Source organism: Lygodium microphyllum, chromosome 6 (genome assembly GCF_053477565.2).
Source record: "Lygodium microphyllum isolate KBCC chromosome 6, Lygodium_microphyllum_v1.1.10, whole genome shotgun sequence".
Lineage (NCBI taxonomy): Eukaryota > Viridiplantae > Streptophyta > Polypodiopsida > Schizaeales > Lygodiaceae > Lygodium > Lygodium microphyllum.
In genome coordinates, this window is record NC_141140.1 from 91,127,434 (window position 1) to 91,146,630 (window position 19,197).

General features: G+C 44.4%; 1 protein-coding gene across 1 annotated transcript in view; it reads left to right on the plus strand.

Moving 5' to 3' along the window:
• The first annotated feature begins 795 nt into the window (after window positions 1-795).
• Window positions 796-19,197, plus strand: part of LOC148034797 (dynein beta chain, ciliary protein) — a 37,261-nt gene continuing 18,859 nt past the window's right edge. Inside the window, exon 1 of the mRNA XM_087679769.1 lies at window positions 796-1,018. Coding sequence (XP_087535895.1) covers window positions 820-1,018 — 199 coding nt within the window. The 5' untranslated portion in view covers window positions 796-819. The remainder of the gene's footprint in view (window positions 1,019-19,197) is intronic.

The following is a 19,197-nucleotide window of genomic DNA, read 5'->3' on the forward strand; positions in this document are numbered from 1 at the left end:
TAAATTGAAAACTTCTATTCATATGTTCAATAAAAGTTTCATCTCCTATGCCAACTTGAATTTGGATGACAATTGGCAATATATTTCCTCTTCTTAGCTAGAAAAGTTTATTGTGATAGACAATAACGGAGCAATTTGAATAATTGACCTGGTTCTCGAGAAATTCTTACGAAACTAACCCTTAATTGTGCAAAAATATCAACTTAGGGTAGACATGCACATCTAGACACTTTGATGGTATAGGGGCATAGCATATGAGTTGTCAGTGGTGGAACTTTTTTCCCAACATAATGCTCACCCAAAAATTATTGAGAATGTAATGTTTTGTGGAATATAACTGCAAATTTTCCAAATAAATCTGAAAGTACTAGTTGGCCTCCTTCGCATGGTTGGCATCATTGAGAAGCTCATGAGGATGGATTGCTCGGGGTATATAGTGGGCCTTATATACCAAAAGCTGTTTCTCCTTAGCTTAGAAAAGGAGAATTTCTCTTCTAATAATGTATCAATTTTCAAATGTTAGATTGGGTATCATGCCAAATCTTTCCACTATTGAGGTTTAAGGGCTGTTGCCCAATCACAAGACTTCAACTGTAGTCCTGCCATTTCTTAGAGAGATGTTCTGCATGCTCAAGTCGACTCATTTTGTTGGGGGAAAAAAGAAAAAATTATAGTAAGTTAGTTTTCCTTAAAAAGAAAAAACGTGTCTAAGATAGTTGTACCTTTTTTCATGCGGGAAATTCAGAAAGTGTATGAGTGACGGCAAATTATTATGTGAATAAAGACATGTAATTACTCTCGCATGTGTCTTCATTTTGTATGCCAGCCGGTCACCAGAGCACTGGAGGGAGGAGAGGAGGACGAAGAGCCGAGATGGGGCAGGCCATCCGCAAATTGACAGGACGGGGGAGGTCTCCATCGTCCTCAGCTCTGAGAAGGCCCATGGAGTCCAGGTTTCAAGATCCCAGGTTGCGAGGCCACCTACCCGGAGACGTCTACCCGACCCCCCCGGATGCTCGTAAGCATTTCCTAAGAATCCACACAAGATTATCATGAAAGTCTGTGATGCTTTACGTTCTTGAAAAGGACTTCGGATGCTCGTAAGCATTTCATAAGAATCCACACAAAACGATCATGACAGTCTGTGATTTACATTGCTTGGAAAAAATGTAAGACTTAAGGAAGAAGCCCTGGCTAATGCCGTGCCAGCTCGGTAAGACCCCTGGCCATGGGGGTTGGGAGGAGGGAACTCTGGGGGTAGGTGTGTTTTTTGGTGGGGAGCGTTATGTGGAATGACTGGGTGTAAAGGGCATGTAGATGGTAAGTTAGGCCAAAGGTTAAAGATGCCAGCGAATTGCTTACAAAACAAATTTACTTGAGTGAGATACAGAAGAGTGAAATTTCGTGCATAGGGATAGAGTCCGGAGATACTCGATTTCATAAGAATCCATACAAATGATCGTGACAGTTTGTGATGCTTTGCATTGCTCGAAAAAAACTTTCCATGTTCGTAAGCATTTCATAAGAACCCGCATAAGATGATCATGACAGTCTGTGATGTTTTATTGCTTGGAAAAAGCTTCCTCTCCAACCTTTAAGGGGAAAAAATGAAAAATTATTTGAAAAGGGTTGTGCTTATGCATTACTGAGTTTGTGAACTAAAAATTGAAGATTTTCTGGTCTATAGACTACATAATGGCCCTTAATCTAAAGGCTGCCAGGGTAAAATCTAACCTAAACTTTCTGATTTCACATGGGACAGTCACACTAGAAAGAGATTTTCAATTGGGAAAGTTACACTGAAAGCCATGCTTATATGTTTGTTGCTTTAGGTTGTGCCATAGTTGTTACTCTATTGTCTGGGTCTGATAATGGCAGTGCATGCTGCCATCAAGTTGAGAATGATTGTCCATTCTTTTCTTTGTGCTGCATTCGGTAATAACGTGAGGCTGTAATAGCAAAACAGATTATATGACATGTTTGGCGGCACTTAAGGCTATACCAAATTTTTGTTCCTATGCAAGACTGCCCATGGGATGTTTTTGTGTTCTTTGAAGTTGATACTCCTTTCAGTTATGAGGGGGTGCTAGAGTGGCAGGGTCTTTAAGTGAGGAGTTGCCTTGCTGATTGCAATGTTCAATAGTTAGCAATCAACTTCTACTTATACCTTTTCCTAATGTTGAATAATAATGTGGAAGCTCAAGTTTAATTGGTAGCTAGGCATACTTTTCGATCCTACATAGCACAAACCCCCACCAAATAAGGAATCCCTAGTTAATCGAAAAACTCATAAGACTTTTTGTTAGTGCATAAGCGTAATTTACACCCCTCATGCCTGGTAGGGAGGATACAGTTTTGGACCACCCTTAGTCTCTACCCTAGGTTGATCATTGGATAGTGGGAGGGGATGTTAATATGGGGGAGGCCTTGGAGGATAGAAGGGGCAGACACATTGATATTATTAGGGGAGGAGATCGACTAGCATGAAAGGATTTTGTTTTTTGGGTTAGGGGACAAGATGCTTGGTTTATGGTGGTAGGGTTTCGTAGATAAGTTGAGTCCCTTCACTTTTTCAAGGAGACAAGGTGGTTGGGGCCATAATATTCACTTGGATTGACAGGTTCTATGCAGATGATTGGTCTTGTAACAGGGGAAGCTTAGTCAGGATTTTGCTTTGGGACCACTTTATTTGATTACACACTAGTGCGATTGGTTCTTTTGAAGGGACCCAAGGGAGTCACTACTAGTGTTAGAATCCTTGTTCACATCTATCACGATGAGAACCTTAGAGAGGCCTTTACTAGGATTTGGCACCCTTTTTAGTTGGTAGAGTAGCTAGAGACTTGGATGAGTGCATGATTAGTTCTATCTTTAGAGAAGAGACTAGGAGCAAGAGAGGGCCTCGTATGGAGGGAGAGGGCTGCTAGAGCTTCATTGGCAACACTTTAGAGAGAGGAGGAGAGGTAGCCAAGTTGCAAGTGGGTGACTGAGAGGATGCATGCCACCAAAGTAGAGATAGATGCTATGAAGGAAGGGAGATTAGAATAAAAGTACTATGTGAGGGCTTCCTTTTGGATATAGGCAAGGGATAGGGTGAATAAGATTTCTTATGCACTATGGGTCCTAGACAATGTAGACAGGGTGTCAAGAGGCTCAGAAGAGTAGATGGATCTCTAACCCTGTGTGTTGAGCGACCAAAGTCATTAAGTGTACTAACGAATAATTATACTATATTAGTTCCTAATTTTGGTCTCCATTTTAAGCTTTAAGAAAGCTTTATTTATATTATTTGGCACTTATGGTACACTGTAGGAGAAAAGCCAAAATTTTCCCTATATGGTGCCCTGCCACTTGCCATTGTTAAGAGCCTTCTTTGTTGAGAAACCATATCATTCAGTACGATTTCCCTCCTTCATTTGTATTTTTGGTTTCCATTCATAACCTCAAAAAGGCTTTCTAAGCACCTTTCGAGAGAGTCGGGGCACTGCTAAGATACTTTAGTGGGCGACACTCTAGACTATCTATGCCTATATATGGCACTAACTTCACCCATTTTGTCTATTCCACATTCATTCCTTATGATGTTCTATCACTCTCTTCCTCTCCATTGCTGCTAAAAAGGATATTGCAGGTCGTGGTCTTCATCTCTCCCTGCACCAAGCACCTTGTTTCCTGTACCTTCTAGGTTGCGTTTTGGGTTGCAGATTCTCTTTCACCACCTGGAGACCATCTCCACTATTTGGCATCACTTTGTACTTACATTTTTGGATGTAGATTCTCTTCCTCCACTTGGTGACCATTATCTCCATTTGGCATAAGCAAGCACTTGCATTTTTGTTGCCAGATCACCTCTCTCTACCTAGTGATAGTGCTCTCCACCTATGTCAGCCTCTCAGGCTGTGTTTTGCAGTCTGACATCTCCTTGGTATTGGCAACAACTCCCGTAGGCACTTGCTACCTTAGACACCTGCTTCTTTGTAGTTCTTGCTCCATCAAGGGTTGGATTTCCTCATCTGGCAAGCTGTCCTGTTGATGTTCATCTTTCGGAGTATGTGTTCATAGTTGATGATCTTCTTTCTCAGCTTTCATGATATTGTTGGGAGCTCACGCTTGACCGCCAAGACCCATGGATCACTTATTCTTTTAAGCGTTTCAAGCCGAGCACTAATGGCTACCTCTCACATAGCTGACGCGCTATCCCTCTCTACGAGTGTAGTGAGCTTATCTCGATGTTTGATTGAGTACCCTCCTCCCTCGTGCACACCGGTAGCTCCATGATTTGTGATGCGAGCTCAAGCAACGTCAATCCCTCTCTTTCAAGCTCCATTCTCCATAGCGGTGCGAGACAAGAGAAGAGAAGAAGAAGAGAGGAGATGATGGAGAGCTTCTTCTCCAAGATACCTTACCCTCGTACACTCCCTCCCTCACACACACACTCCCTCTCTCAAGCATACACAAGAAAGCAAGGAGAGAAGGAAGAAGAAGAGTACACTTTAGCCACACACCAAAGAATGAGCTTCTCATTCACTTTTTGAGTTTATATAGAAAATCCTTATCCCTTTGGGCACCTATCCTTTTTTTACATGACCGGCCATTGTGGCAAGGTCCGCTTTTCCCATTCCGTTCTAGTTGCCCTTTCTCTTTACCTATGCCCTTCTACCTTTTACAATTTGCACAGGAGGGAGCCGACCGCTCTTTTACAAGAGTTTTAGGGGTGCCCTGCATTTAAAAAATGCGCCTTTGCCTTTGACTTAGCTTTTGAGGTCGCCCTTGCGCTTTTGACCGTTTCCCTTCCTGCTTCTTCCCTTATGTCTGCATTTGGAGGTTTCTTGGACTTTATTGGATTTCTTTTTCTCCGTCTCAAATTGGGGTTAACATTATCCCCCTCCTAAATGAGTGTTAGTCCCATGGCACTTACGTGTTTGTGTTGATGAGGGCTCGGTCATTTGAAGGGTGGTTGGTGAGTTGATGATGATGGGGCCTCTTGGGGATTAGTTGCTCGAACAAAGCTGATCAAAATATTGAGGTGGTGGAGGATGAGAATGGTTGGAGTGGATGACGGGGCCTTCGAAGTTGGTGGTTTGCAGCCTTTCTCTGTACGTGAAAAAAAAAGAAGTGTGCTACCTTACCGTGTGGTGCATTGTGCTCGTGCTAGTGGAGCTGGGAGCTTGGGTTTGGCAAGTCTGGGTATTGTTCCACACTTGAGGACCTAGTTCGTGCATAAAGGAGGTGCGGTGGGTGCGGCTTAGGGAGATAGGTCTAACCATAGGCGAGTGTGACCTCCCTAGGTATGTCCTGTCCTTGATGCGCCCTAAGCGTGATATGGGGAATCAAAATGCGCTAGGGGGTTAGGGACGCAGTTGGCTGACCGAAGTCATTGGACGCACCTAGCTTGAGGACCCGTAGGTGCAATGACTGTGACCTACGTGTAGTGAGGTGATTTGATTGCTTTTCTAGTGATTTCCTTCTCTTTTCCTCTTATTCTCTTCTTTCTTTTCCTTTTCCTTTGCTTTTTTTTTTTTGAATTACATAACTATGACAAGAAGCTAGTCGTCGTCATCAGAGCCATGAGAGGGGGAAGTTGGGGACTTAAGGGAATTTTCAAGGAATTTCGAGCTTTGCATGTACCCCTTGAGGTTCATTCGCACTTGGAGAGTGGTGGTGGAAAGAAATGGATGATTACAGCGGGTGAAGCGGCTATTATTCATATCTTCTAGGAGGGCTAAGCAAAAAGAGGGAATAGAGCAGCTCGCATCATTAATCTAACCATAGCGCAATCCTGCCTCGCTCTCTTGCCTATCTTGCTGTTGTGCTTCCTCGGTGAATCCTAGGGCATCCACTTCTTGTGGGGTCAAGATTGCCCTTAGTAGATAACTCCTTTGTTCTTCAAGGCTAAGGTTGACACCCATTGTCTGCGCAAGTCTATGCAATCCTGCTTTCAGGGCCCTGCGAGCAATACCGAGCTTCTTCTTCAATGGTTCAACGGCCTCCCCCTCTTCTATTTGAGTGATGTCCAGGATTGTGTTAAGGAAGGCACATTGTTGGGTCTCTAGGCTCACTTGAGTGGCCTCTGTCTTGCTCTCTGCTAACACTCTCTCTTCTTCCACACGAGCCAGACGCCGCCCCAAGTCCTCGACTCTTCTTTGATTATGATTAGCCCAATCTTTTGCTCTTCTTTTCATTTCTTCAAGGCTCTCCCCTTGCCTTTGAGCCAAGACCATCAGTCTTTGCTCTTGATCTTCAATCTCTCTCTCCAATCTCTTTTGCTCCTCTTGCCCCAAGGTTGCCTCGTTTTTCAAAATTTCTATCTCCTTTTGATATATGTGTGCCCTTTCCTCTCTCGTTGCTTCTAGCATCTCTGTTGCGTCTTGGGCATTCTTCATTTCCTCTTGCAGCTTTTCATACAACTTTGCAAGCTTGTCGATACGTTGCTACATCCTCACGAGGTTCTGTTTCTCCTCAGCTAGCCTTGCTCCCCACTTTTCTTCTTCTTCTTCCTTAGCTTCGAGCTTTACCTTCAGCTCATGTATTTCTTTTTGGCACATGGTTACTTGGTGGGTCCTATCTAATTGGAACGCCGCCATAGACTCCTTTTCGGCTTCCAACTCAGCCACTGGTACCTTCGTATCTTCCTTTGCTTTCTCTAACTGCAAAAGAAGCTGGTGGATGTACTCATCATAGTTTGCAGGTGGCGTCATCGTTGTGGGAATGGAGGTCGTGGAGGCTTCCACCCTTAGCCTCTTAGGGTCCTGTCTCGACTCGGTGTCTGCTGCTGCCGGTTGCTTGGTTTCTACTACAGGGTTGCCTTCACTTGTCCCTTGGGCCATTTCCTTATTCACCAAGAATTGTACCTAGGCCAACATATTGCTAGCATCAACTTTAGGCGTGGAGCCTTGGGTGGTTGTGGTTGTAGGGGTGGTAGCGGGTACTAGGAGAGTAGGGATGGGATTACTAAGGCCCTTGCCCTTGCCTTCTTTCACTGGAGGTGGCGTGATCTCTGGAACTTCGGCACTTGAGCTTGAGCTCATGGCACCCAGCTCGTCTTGTCTACAATGCTGTTCTATTGACATGCGCGTTGCTAGCGCGATGTCCTCTTCTTCCTTCCTTCTCAAGTCTTTCTCTTTTTCAGCTGCCTTTCTCCTTCTCTCTTGTTCGGCTCTCTTTGATTCTTGTTTTAACTTCTCTGACTCCTCCTTTTCTTTCTTTTTTCTTTCTTCCTTCACTTTCTTCAATTCTTTCTTAGCCTTTTCTAAGTTTGCCTTCTCTTTTTTCGTGCTCTCTTCTTCTTGCTTCTCCTATGCAGTCTTTTTCTTTGCTTTCTTAGCCCTTCCACGGCTAGATTGTGTTTCCTTTTTCTCCTCTTTGTCACTTATTGTTATCTCACAGGATTGATCTCGTTCATGGTGGGGAGGCGACCTTTCTGGTGTCTCGTCAACCCCTTCTTCTTCATCATTCTACGTCTCTTTCACTACCTCTTGGATAAGAGCCGTCAGAACTCCCCCATACCCAATGAACGAGGCTTTTGATGATGGTTTCTTTCTTTCAGCTCCACTCATTGTGCTACATTGTCTGTTAGGATCGTAGATTCTCAAGAACTCTACACATTTGGTGTGGTCGGTCTCTTGCCTAAATTTCTCGACGTATTTTGCCAGATTACACTGTTCTACGACTCTTTTGGTAGCCTCCTCCTTGGCTACTTCTTCTTTAATGTTGCGGATAGTTCTGAACTTTATTTGGTTGTAGGCACAATTCTCGAGGGAGATGTGGTACCTTGCTTTTTCTTCTTCCGTGAATGGAAGCCGCTAGGCCCGATCCTGCTGTGCTACCATTTTGAGTTCTTGCTATGATACCATAGCTCACCATTAGTGTCCTTAAGATAATTTCTTGTTGAAAGGTAAGCAGGAATTGATTATGCTTTTATGGAAAGAATAAAATGCTTAAGTACAAAAAGAGAATTTTCCTTCAAGCAGTCCATTCATTCCAAAAAATTTATGATGCTTTTCCTCAATCACAAGTTGATTTTCATCCACTCTTTTCCACTTTTGGACATTGATTGAGGCTTTTTTCCTTGCATGTTTCATTCATCTTACATGTTTGATTCACCTTACCCCCTCCCCTTTGGAATTGATAAGAATCCTTCCTAGGATTAAGGGTTGAGAGGTCAAGGGCATCCAACGTGTGCTCTCGGTATTTTACTTTCGCATGAGCCAAGCATAGAAGTTCGGATTGTATTCTAGATTAGTATAGCGGTCCATGTCGAAAGGACGGATGCCTACTTGAGTGATGTAGGTGAGAACATCCATTAGGAAGTCATCGGAGTCTATTTTGCTGGCAATGTGTAACTCCTTCTCAGATAGAATTCAATCTAAATGTGGGTGGGTCAGGAGGTGCTCTTCTAGGGGTCGGTTATGAATGGTGGTCAACACCCAATAGGAGATTGGAGCTACATAAGTGGGGTCATACTCTGAGGTTTTGATGGCATGATGTTGCTCAACGTTAGTCATGATTTGGTAGCCCTCTAGCTTCCATTGAAGTCGAAGAGCATACAATTTCCTCAAGAAAGAGGAGTCGTTGTTAGCAAACTGCTTCAACTCCTCAATTTCTTGGTCAGTGGCAAGGACTATGCTCTTGTCATAAGACGTAATGAGGCCTTTTTGTGCGTGTTCTCGGGATATCTTAGTGGCAATTAATTCCTCGACTTCTTGGGAAGCCTTAACAAATACGAATTCGGATTCCTCCCATGAGCAATGCAGTGTACATACCTCCGTTGCTAAAGGCTCGTCCAAAAGACCTAGGTCCAGTCAATCATAGCTTTTAGGAAGTGTGGTAAATGCGGCGTCCAACTGTCGAAGGCAGGCAACCAAGTCATCCCCCGTATTTTCAACAAAGTCCGCGGCCAAAGTGAGAATTGATCGTCGCTAGTAAGAGGGTCTAAGGCTTGCAGGTGGTTGGGTTTTGACAGAACTAGATAATTCAGCAGCTGATGGTTGCAGCTTTGGTTGCTCTGGAGGGTGTGTTTGGGCTTCTTGTGCGATGGGCTTGGTTGGAGTTGCGGGTGCCGCACTACTAGATGCTTGTGAGGTCTTAGAGGCACTAATAGGACTAGGTTGAGGCACTTTGTTAGTGGCAGGCTGTGATGTTGGTCGATAGACTTGTTTAGTCTCTGCTGGCTTATTCGTTTGAGGCTCTATGGGCTTCGCAGCCTGAGTCATTTGTGGCATTGGGGCGTTTTCTGTCACGTGACTTGGTGTGGTTAAGGTTGCGGACGGCATTTGAGTAGTATCCTTGGCCATCTCGGCTTTAGGTGCCCATATCCAGGCATTATCCTCGTAATAGCCTTGCGCTTGCAATAAGATCTTGGGGACCCATCGCAGCTTGACCGTTCATCAATACCTATAGGTTCTTCTGTGCCTCTTAGATTTTGAATACGAGTTCCTAGCCTTGCGAGGTCGTGATTGTGCGCTTCTAGGCGGCAGCCCTTGATGTTTAGGTATCCATTTGAGTTGTTGTTCTTGGGCCTTAGCTCTGGTTTCTGCGGTTTGTTGGCATTGAGGTCTGGTGGGTTGTGACAAGTTACAACCCCCCTCCTTAGGTTTGGTGGTGGGTTGCTCTATCGGTGGCTTGCAGGCTTTGATGGAGCCGCGTTGCCCTTGCTAAAAGCTGTGACGATATGTACGTTGCTGATGGCTAGATTAATGCACTGTGATTAGTAGTCAACATTACAAAGTGTCTGCTTTTTAAACATATGTCCTAACATCGATTTCGTACCTGCACCCTTCGCATTCGGCAACACATAAAAGATCATTGGTATGCTTTCAGACTCGATAGAGATTGTAACCTTGCACTTTTCCAAAAGTGTATATGATCGACCCCCAAATGGGCTGAGTTTGGCATCAGTGGGCTGCAATTGTGGTTTGCCAATTTGAATCCAATGATCGCGAGTCAGGATATTAAATTCAGCACCCTCATCGATCAGTGCATCAAATGTATATGTTGGTTGGGCAGTGATAGTCATGCGTAGGTAAGCCGGAGCTACGGCTTCCTCATCTTCATCTTCAATTTTCGTGATAGTGGCCACTCGTACCTTGACAGGGTTGGGTTGTCTATGCGAGCGCCTAGCCATCATGTAGACTGGTACTGAGGGAGTGTCACTAGGCTTACCAATTGCCTTAGCGGCTTGCTCATACTTCTCATTATCCGAGAATGGCAGATCGATCATGGCTAGCACGTGTATCCAATCTCGTCCTCAGGACAAGGGATATACTTGGTGAGCGGCCCTACATTTTTCTAACTTGCGTATCACCCTTCAGCATGGTTGAGATGGCATCTAAGTCGATTGGCGTAGTTTTCCAAGTGTCCATCTCTACCCTTACCACTTATGTTTGATTGCCTAGGAAGATCAGACCGTTGCCCCAGTCCTCTATGATTCGCGCATTCCTGATCCAGGGTCAGCCTAGCATGATGTCGTAGTCCACTCCCTTCATGACAATGAAGTTCACAGAAAACTGGACACCTGCAATCTTCAACGGCCAGTTCTTCAACACTCTGAATGGCCTAACCTTCATTCCATTGGCTAGTGTAACATTAAACCTAGCATTCTCGACAAGTGGGTTACCCCAAGCCTGGAGCACTACGTGTGTAAGCACACTGACTCCTGCCCCCGTGTCTATGATTCCTTTTCTTGTGGTATCGCCTAAAGCTAGGACCGGTAAGACTGCATGTATTTGGTGCCTTCCCAAAAAGCATTCATGTGTAACGACTTGGGCATTGAGCGTAGCGTTAGACTAGGTATCTGAGTTACTGCATCATGATTGTGTAGGTTAGCTGCCCCTTGCTCCATTGGTCATTCAACCCACTACTTCAACCCTTGCTACAATGTTGGGCGCTATCTAAGCAGATCTCCCAAAGCTAACGTCACAGGGGTTGTCACTAATGTAGTGAGGAGGTTATCAGTTGCTTGTGTCTCTCTTAATTCAGCACTCCTTGGCCATTGGCCCTGGCTAGTTCGCTGGCCCGCAGCGTTTAGGATCCGTCTGTGCGGTACCGCCTGTGGTGCCGATATGTCTCTCAATTTTACCCTTGCAAGTGAAACCGGTGTGCTCATGCTAGAGAGCCCATGGATTTCATCCTCTAGGATGGGCTCAATGTCTTTCAAGTGTTCTTGGGCCTCTTTCACCTACTCCTTGACCTTCTCTATGGCTTCGAGCTGGCGTTTTGGGTTGGGGTACTCCCCTACCTTGCTACTCCCCTTCTCTTTGTATCTTTGGAGCAGATGTTGCTGCCTCTGTGTCGGTGACTTTCTTTCCTGTGGGCATTGTCGTAGCACTCTAGGGTTTAAGCGTGACCTTGGCCTCTATTCTCTTCTTCCTTCGCCTACGGCTCTTTTTTCCTATCGAGGATGCGTCTAGATTGCTGGGTCCAAGCAGTGATATGTCGGCCTGCTTCATCTGTGCACGAGTCATAATGTGTAACCGGATAGGTGTGTCCTCTCCATCAAATGTCTCAACTCCAAACAGTCCCAATGGTACTGATGGCTTGTTTGCCGGACTAGAGAGTGGCTTTCGTCTAGGGCATTCGGCAAACAAATGAGCGATTCCACACTCTGGGCATCTAAGATCGGCCTTTTCTCGATTAGCTTGCTCCTATTCGGGGTAGCGCGAGGAGATATGCCCTGGGTGACTGCAAGTCCAACAAGAAATCAGTTCTTGGGTGTGCCTCCCTAAGCCTCTACCCCTACCTCTTCCTAATGCCATCACTGGCACTGGTCTGTAGTCCATGAGGATTGGATTGCCCTCTGCATCGTATGAGACATAAGGGTTCATGTAGAGGAAATGCTTTGCATGATGGGATCATTCCATCGAATGCACAGTTCTGTGTTTTCTTTTCACTTTTGCTGAGGCAAGAGCCTCACTGTCCAGGTTCAGGAGCAGCTGATGGCTTCTCCAATGTAGGAACTAAAGAAAGTGATGACCATGCCACACAAGAACATGGTTTTTCAACGCTGATTTAGTGCTGTTTGTGGGACTGTTTTACTATTGGAATGATGTGAGGGTAAAAGGGATGTTGTTTTGGATATGTTGGACAGTAAAAACAGTAAATACAGAGTTCTGTAGATTGCAATTTTGCACATGAATCATTGAGTTATGGTCAAGAAAGCGTTTTCTTAAAAGGGATGTTGTTCTGGATGTGCTGGACAGCAAAAAAACAGCAAATACAGAATTTTGCAGACTGCAATTCTGCACATGAATCATTGAGTTATGGTCACAGAAAGTGTTTTCTTAAAAGGGATGTTGTTCGGGATATGCTGGACAGTAAGAACAGTAAATACAGAGTTCTGCAGACTGCAATTCTGCACATGAATCATTGAGTTATGTTCACAGAAAATGCTTTCCTAAAAGGGATGTTGTGTTAGCAAACATGGATCTTGAACACAATTTAGCTATGGAGGCTTGAACTCGTAAGCAAGAGATATGAAGAAGACTGATGACTAGATACAAACTTTTACTCAAGTGAATTAGGTTCCAAGATAGATTAGCTTGGACTCATAAACACAATCTTGAGTGGACAAAGTTACAGACTCTAAGGACAAAGTACAATAGCATTCATTCAAAAAGGTGAACCAAGTACATGCTTTTATAGCTTTCCAACTTCTCCACTATCCTCACTGTGCATATGGGATTCAGGACAGCTCTTCCTTGAGCATACATCATTTGTCTATTTCTCAACACCCCCCCTCAAATGATGAGTCCCTATACTTGCTGGCTTTTGCCCTACATGATAACATGGCCTGGAAGACTAGCTCATAGGCAGCCTAGTCAAGTTAAAGCTTGAGACTTTACATCTTTGGCAAGGGTTTTACAAATCAAATCCACTAAGGGAAACATAGAGATCCACTATGGAAACAAATTCCTTAAAACAATTTGTCAAAGTTGTTGATGGTAGCGGAAGTATATTTTTCTTCTTCTTCATTCATGAATTGACTTTGGTGGTGGTCATTCTGCATCTGTTGTGCTCTTTTCTTGTGCAAGCATTCACTGACAATATGGTTAGTTTTACCACAATAATGACATGTCATCCGACTCTTGTTGTCGGCGTTGAATCCTTGACCTCTTCTCTTGGGTCCAGTAGCTCCTCTAGTGTATAAGAGGTTTTTCCTTGAGTTGGTCTCTTTTACATCTTTGCTTTTAAATTTGCTTTCTCCATCAAGCAGTGAGTGCTGAATATCTTTGAGTGAGAGACTTGGAACATTACTTAGAGTGGACACAAGGTTCTCATATGGATCCTTGTTTACACTTGCAAGTAGTACGGCTATTGCTTCATCTTCATCAATATTCTTCTTAAGACTTGCAAGCTGGGTTTTTAGGCTCTTGAACTTGTTAATGTGCATGGTCATAGAAGCACCGTCTTTGATATCTAGTTTATAAAACTGCACGAGTAATTTTACCTTTGAGTTCTTTGCTTGGATACCAAACATTCTGTCAAGTTCCTCCCAAGTGGTTCTAGCATTTCTAATGCCAGATATATGATGTAGCACATCATCACTTAGTCCCCAGGCAATGATGCCTAGTGCCTTGTTATTCATCTTCTTCCATTCTTTGGTTTTGAACTGGTCTTCTTCAATGAACCCGTCTTCATCATCTTTGTTCTTGTTATCTGTATCATCTTCAAACAAGTCCCACAAGTCTTTCCGCAGAAGATGGTACATGGTCTTCTCCTTCCAGGCATGGAAGCCTTCACCATTAAACTTTGCTATATGTTCCACTTCAGTCATCTTAGTAGGAGGTCTTACCACGAGAACTCTGGGGCAGTGTCTATCCTTTTACAAGAAGATTGAGATTTATAAGGGATTTGATAATTGTGACTTTAAAAACATTACATAACTTGAGAATGTTCTTCGAAACTGGATTAGAAGATGAGTTACTTTTGAGTAAGTTGAAATATTCAAGTGTCAACACTCTCCTTGGGTTACACCTACGTAGGGATACCCATCTTCTGCTCCTCGTGTTCCCATCCCATCTCCTTGGGTTCCTCATGTGGCTACCATGCCCATGTCTAGTCAGCCCATCCCTACCTATGGATCCACCTTGCACACTACCCGCATGCCTGGTGGGCACTCTGGGGCCCATTCCCAAGTGTACTCCATTCCCCCATCCTACCCCCACTACACTTTTTCACACTATCCATCTCCGAGCACTACCACTCCTGTTGCAACAGCCAAGAATGCCTTCACGGATAAGACACGTTTTAACGGGTCGAATTTCACTACTTGGTCGAATTTCATGCAACAAGTGCTTGAGTCTCAGGGTCTTTGGGACCTCGCCATTGGTCTAGAGCCTATGCTGGACCCTCGACTAGCTCACCCTGACTACATCCGTCAATGGAGAGTCCGCAATGCTACAGCCAATGTTGAGCTGATGCAGGGATTGCTTCTTGAGTTTCACTCTCAATTGCAGCACTTCCCGCTCGTGTCAGAGCGTTGGAGTCACCTTCTCAACCGCTATGCAGCTCGTGATCGTACTCGGCGCATCAATCTCGACTTTGAGCTTCAAGAGTTCTCTCTTAAGGAAGGGGATGATCTGAAAGTCAAGCTGGCTGACTAGAGGCGGTTACTTGCCGAGTTCGCCACTATTGGCTCTCCAAAGTCAAATGACGATCAGGTTACATTCTTCTTGAATAAGTTGCCCGCAAAATACTTCAATTTCATTCAACACATCATCTTCCAACCTCGATTGCCAACCTTCTACGAGTTTGAGTGCCAGTTCTTGCGTTAAGCAAGGCTACATGATCAAGTCCACAAGAAATCCTCATCACAGCCTTATTCAGAGCAGAGGGGGTTGGTTGCTTCTTCTTCGGGAGGGAAAACCACCAGTGGCAAGAACTTGCTAGATGCGAAGGCAAGCCAATCAAAGGGTGACTCCTCTTCCTCCGATGGAACCAAAGAATCAAGACCTACCTGGCAGCAACTCCCTAAGAAAAACCGGTTTTGCACACACTGCCAGAGAGTAGGCCATGTGGACGAGAAGTGTTGCTCCAAGGCCCAAGGTCTTACACCTAAAAAGCCTCAGTAGACTGCTGCGACTTCACAATCCAATGGGGCTACGCCTTCCGCTGCTGCCCCATCAGCTCCTCTAGCCCTCACAGCGGCTGCTGGACATGTGGCACCCAGACAGCCTCAGCGGCCATCCTTCTCTACTCCTGAAGGATTGGTTGATTGGCTTGCAGGTTCCTATCCCATTGCACTTCATGCATCTATCTCACCTTCCTCTCCACCTCGTCAGGCATTCCCTTGGCAGAGCCCTGCTACTGGACGTACGCGATGGTGGCCACCTTCTTAGACTAGCATGTCTCTAGGTCCTTTCGGATACCCTAGGTCGGATTAGTGAGACCAAAGAGCACACGTAGAGTGGTCATCTTCACAATGGGTGAAAAGACCTCTTGGAGGTCAATCCCTTCCTTTTGTGCATACCCTTTGGCAACTTGCCTTGCCTTGTACTTGGGTTTTCCATCAACTGTCTTTACTTTGTACATCCATTTGTTTGGAAATGGTTTCCTTCCCTTGGGCAGAGACACAAGATCCCAAGTATCATTTGCATATAGAGATTTAATCTCTTCCTGCATAGCTAGCTTCCACTTACTGTTGAACTCACATGACTTGGCCTCTTTGTATGTAAGAGGCTCACCCTCATCTGTAAGCTTCACATAATGCAAGGAGGGATCAAACCTATGTGGTTGCCTTCTTACGTGTGTAGACTTGCATACCCAATGATTTAACATTTTTAGGAATTGGGTCTACATCTGGAGGTATATTATTTTCAGCATTTATTAGTTGCTGTAAGCCATGTTCAGCATGCTGTTTATGCCGTACATCACCTTCATTTCCATTTCCAGCACGTGCATTTTCATAATCAACAAGCCTATCTTGCTGTCCGTGACCTCCTTGTGCTCCTATTTGCTGTCCATCATCTGGCTCAAAAATAACCGGCTGATCATCAGTTTCAGCCTGTGGTACAGCACCATGAGACTCATTTTCTGAAGTAATAGGTGGCTGCAAACTCTGAAATTTCACATTTTTCATATCTTCATTAGAGGCTAAAGTACCTTTCAGCAATTTTGCCTCATTAAACACAACATTATGGCTGCGAAATACTTTCTTGGACCGAGGTAACCACACTCTATAGCCAAATTCAGCCAAATTCACCCTCATCACCATAGCCCATGAAAGTGCCTTTGGTGAATTTTGGGTCAAGTTTGTTCCTCAGCTCATCCCTAACATGCACAAAAGCATCACAACCAAACATGCGTAAATGGTCATATGAGGCCGATTTGCCAAACCAAACCTCCTTAGGGATGCCATTATTTAAGGACCTGTTTGGAGAGTGGTTGCAAATGTGAATTGTGGTTTTGAGTGCCTCCCCCCATTATTCATGAGGGAGATTAGCAGTGGACAGCATGCACCGCACTCTTTCACATAAAGTCCTATTATATCTTTCAAGCACCCCATTTGAAGAAGGGCTGTAAGGGGTTGTAAGCTCCCTCTTAATACCATGCAAGTCACAAAAGGACTTGAATTCAGTTGATGTGACTCACCCCCATTATCAGTTCTCAAGCATTTTAGCTTTCTACATGTCCGAGTGGTCACAAATGCGTGAAAAGTTTTAAAAACAGCAAACACTTCACTTTTCTTTTTGAGCAAGTATACCCAAATCTTCTTGGAAGAGTCATCAATAAAGGAGACAAAATATGCAGTACCACCCAACGATTTCACAGGCATACTACATATATCAGAATGCACTAAGTCCAAGACATTGGACTTACGAGAGACACCACAATAAAATGAATTTTTTATTTGCTTTCCAAACTGACACTCATTACAAAAGTCAAGTTTAGAGCCTTTTCCATCAACCCTCTTCAGAGAGGTAAGGACATCAAGTCCTTTTTGGCTCATATGACCTAATCTCTTATGCCATAACTCTAAGTGGTTGCAAATTTCAGCAATTGCCAGAAACTTGCCATGCAAGGCTTTACAGTGCAAACAATACAAAGTGCCCTTCTTGGTTCCTTTTGCAATCAGCATGGAACCCTTTTTTACTTTCCACAAGCCACCACCAAACAGTGTGGTGTAGCCATGCAAGTCAAGCTGACCAACAGATAGTAAACTCTTTTTAATGCCAGGCACATATCTGACATCTTTCAACACAAGCTCTTGATCATTGTCTAAAGACAAGTGTACAGTGCCAATCCCATCAATGTTGCAAGCATGGTTATTTCCAAGATACACCTTTCCATAACTGCGTGCATTGAACATAGCAAAACACTCCAAGCAAGGAGTTACATAGAAAGAGGCACCAGAGTCTACAATCCAAGTCTGAGTGACACCATCATCAACTAACAAGAGTGCATCAATCACATCAGCCTTGGTAATCTGCATATCCTGCGTGTGACATACAAGGGCATCATAATCAACTGCACATAATACATCAGCCTCTGTATCTGAAAGCTCCTCTATGACCACACTAGAGGCCACATTGGCCTTTTCTTTGCCTTTGGTTGCCTCAGATGCATTTGTCTTATCTTCCTTATTTTTTTTTATCTCTTGCATTCTTCTTTCTCTCTTGTTCCTTCTTGTAATACCTGCAATCAGGTTTCTTGTGGCCCTTCCGACCACAGTGATAGCAAGTAATGTCACTCTTTTCCTTTCCTTTGCCCTTACTCCTGTTTCTCTGCCCTGCTTATGCATTTTTCCTTTTAGCCTTGCCTCTTACATTATAAGCTGAGTTGCTGCCTCCTCCACTAGACATACGTCTAATTTCTTCATTCAAGATAGAACCCCTCATCCCATCATATGAGAGATTGGGGGTATTGTTGAGTGAAACCACCAAGGTCTCCCAAGAGTCAGGTAGTGTCATGATCAAAAAGATCGCCCTCAACTTATCATCAAAGTCCAAATTTGCATCTTTGAATCGATTTAGAATCCGTGCAAATGCACTCAAGTGCTGAGCTGTAGCTTTGACTCATTCAGCCGCATATTCACCAACTTGCGCATTAAATGCACCTGATTAACAGGTGTGGTGATCTCATAGGTAGTTTTCAGCTTCTCCCACATTACATAACTTGTATCTAAACACTTAATGTCAGTCAAGATGTCATCAATGACACCCATCTTAATGTAAGCCACGGCCTTTTTGTTTACTCTGGCCCAATCTGCATCAGACTTTAGTATGGGTTTATCTTCCTGCAAAGCATCCTCACAATCTTTTAGAAACAAAATGCCCTGCATACGGTCTTTCCAAAGATCAAAGCCATGACATCAAACCGTTTGATCTCCATCAAACCCTTGATGTATGAATGGGAAGGTGATGGCTGAAAGGATTAAGGGAAAGATTTGATTTTTAACAAAGAAAAAGAACTTTACGTGACTTGATGTGGGTCCGTTGACCCGTCAGGCGTCGTGTAACCTACCAGGCATTACATCGCTTGCGCCTGACTGTCCGCTTGCTCTCGGACTGGCGTCGCCTTCTGCAAATCCAGCAGCCGTCGCCTTTTGCAGCCCAGTCACGCTAAGACCAGCAGTTGTCGCCTTCTGCAACCCTGTCATGCCACACGCTTGCTTTTGTCCGCTTGATTCGTCACCACGCCACCAGTTGCTTGAACTGTTCGCTCGCAACTGCCCGACACACAGGTTGCCAAGAACTCCAGCTGTCTGTTGGTGGTCAACACTGTGAGCTGATCCCGTTAGATCTCGGGAAGCGTGCGGAACCTGATGCTTTGATACCAGTTGTTGGATGAGCTCAGCTGAGAGAGTTCGAGGAGTGAGCGAGTGTGTCGGCTGGAGAGAGAGAGAGCAGAGTCAAGTGCGATTCGATAAGAGTGTACCAACAATGTGTTGGTACACAAAGAATAAAATGTATTTATACTTAGGGCACGTAAGGGTGCATTCACGTGTACAATGTGCGTGTACTATACACGGAGGTTAAACCGGGCCTTTATCCCAACAGCACACTCCTCTTCATAGACCGGCTTCCATATGTGGCTTTGATACCATGTGAAAGTATGCAACGGAAAGGAAAGTGAACACGGAGAGGAGATAGAAAGAGAATGGAGGTGAGAGAATGAACAATCTGATTGCAATGGTTGAAGGATACATGTTGCAACAACCAGCCCCAACACGCATCTCTATGCGTTAGTGTGAGCGCTAGA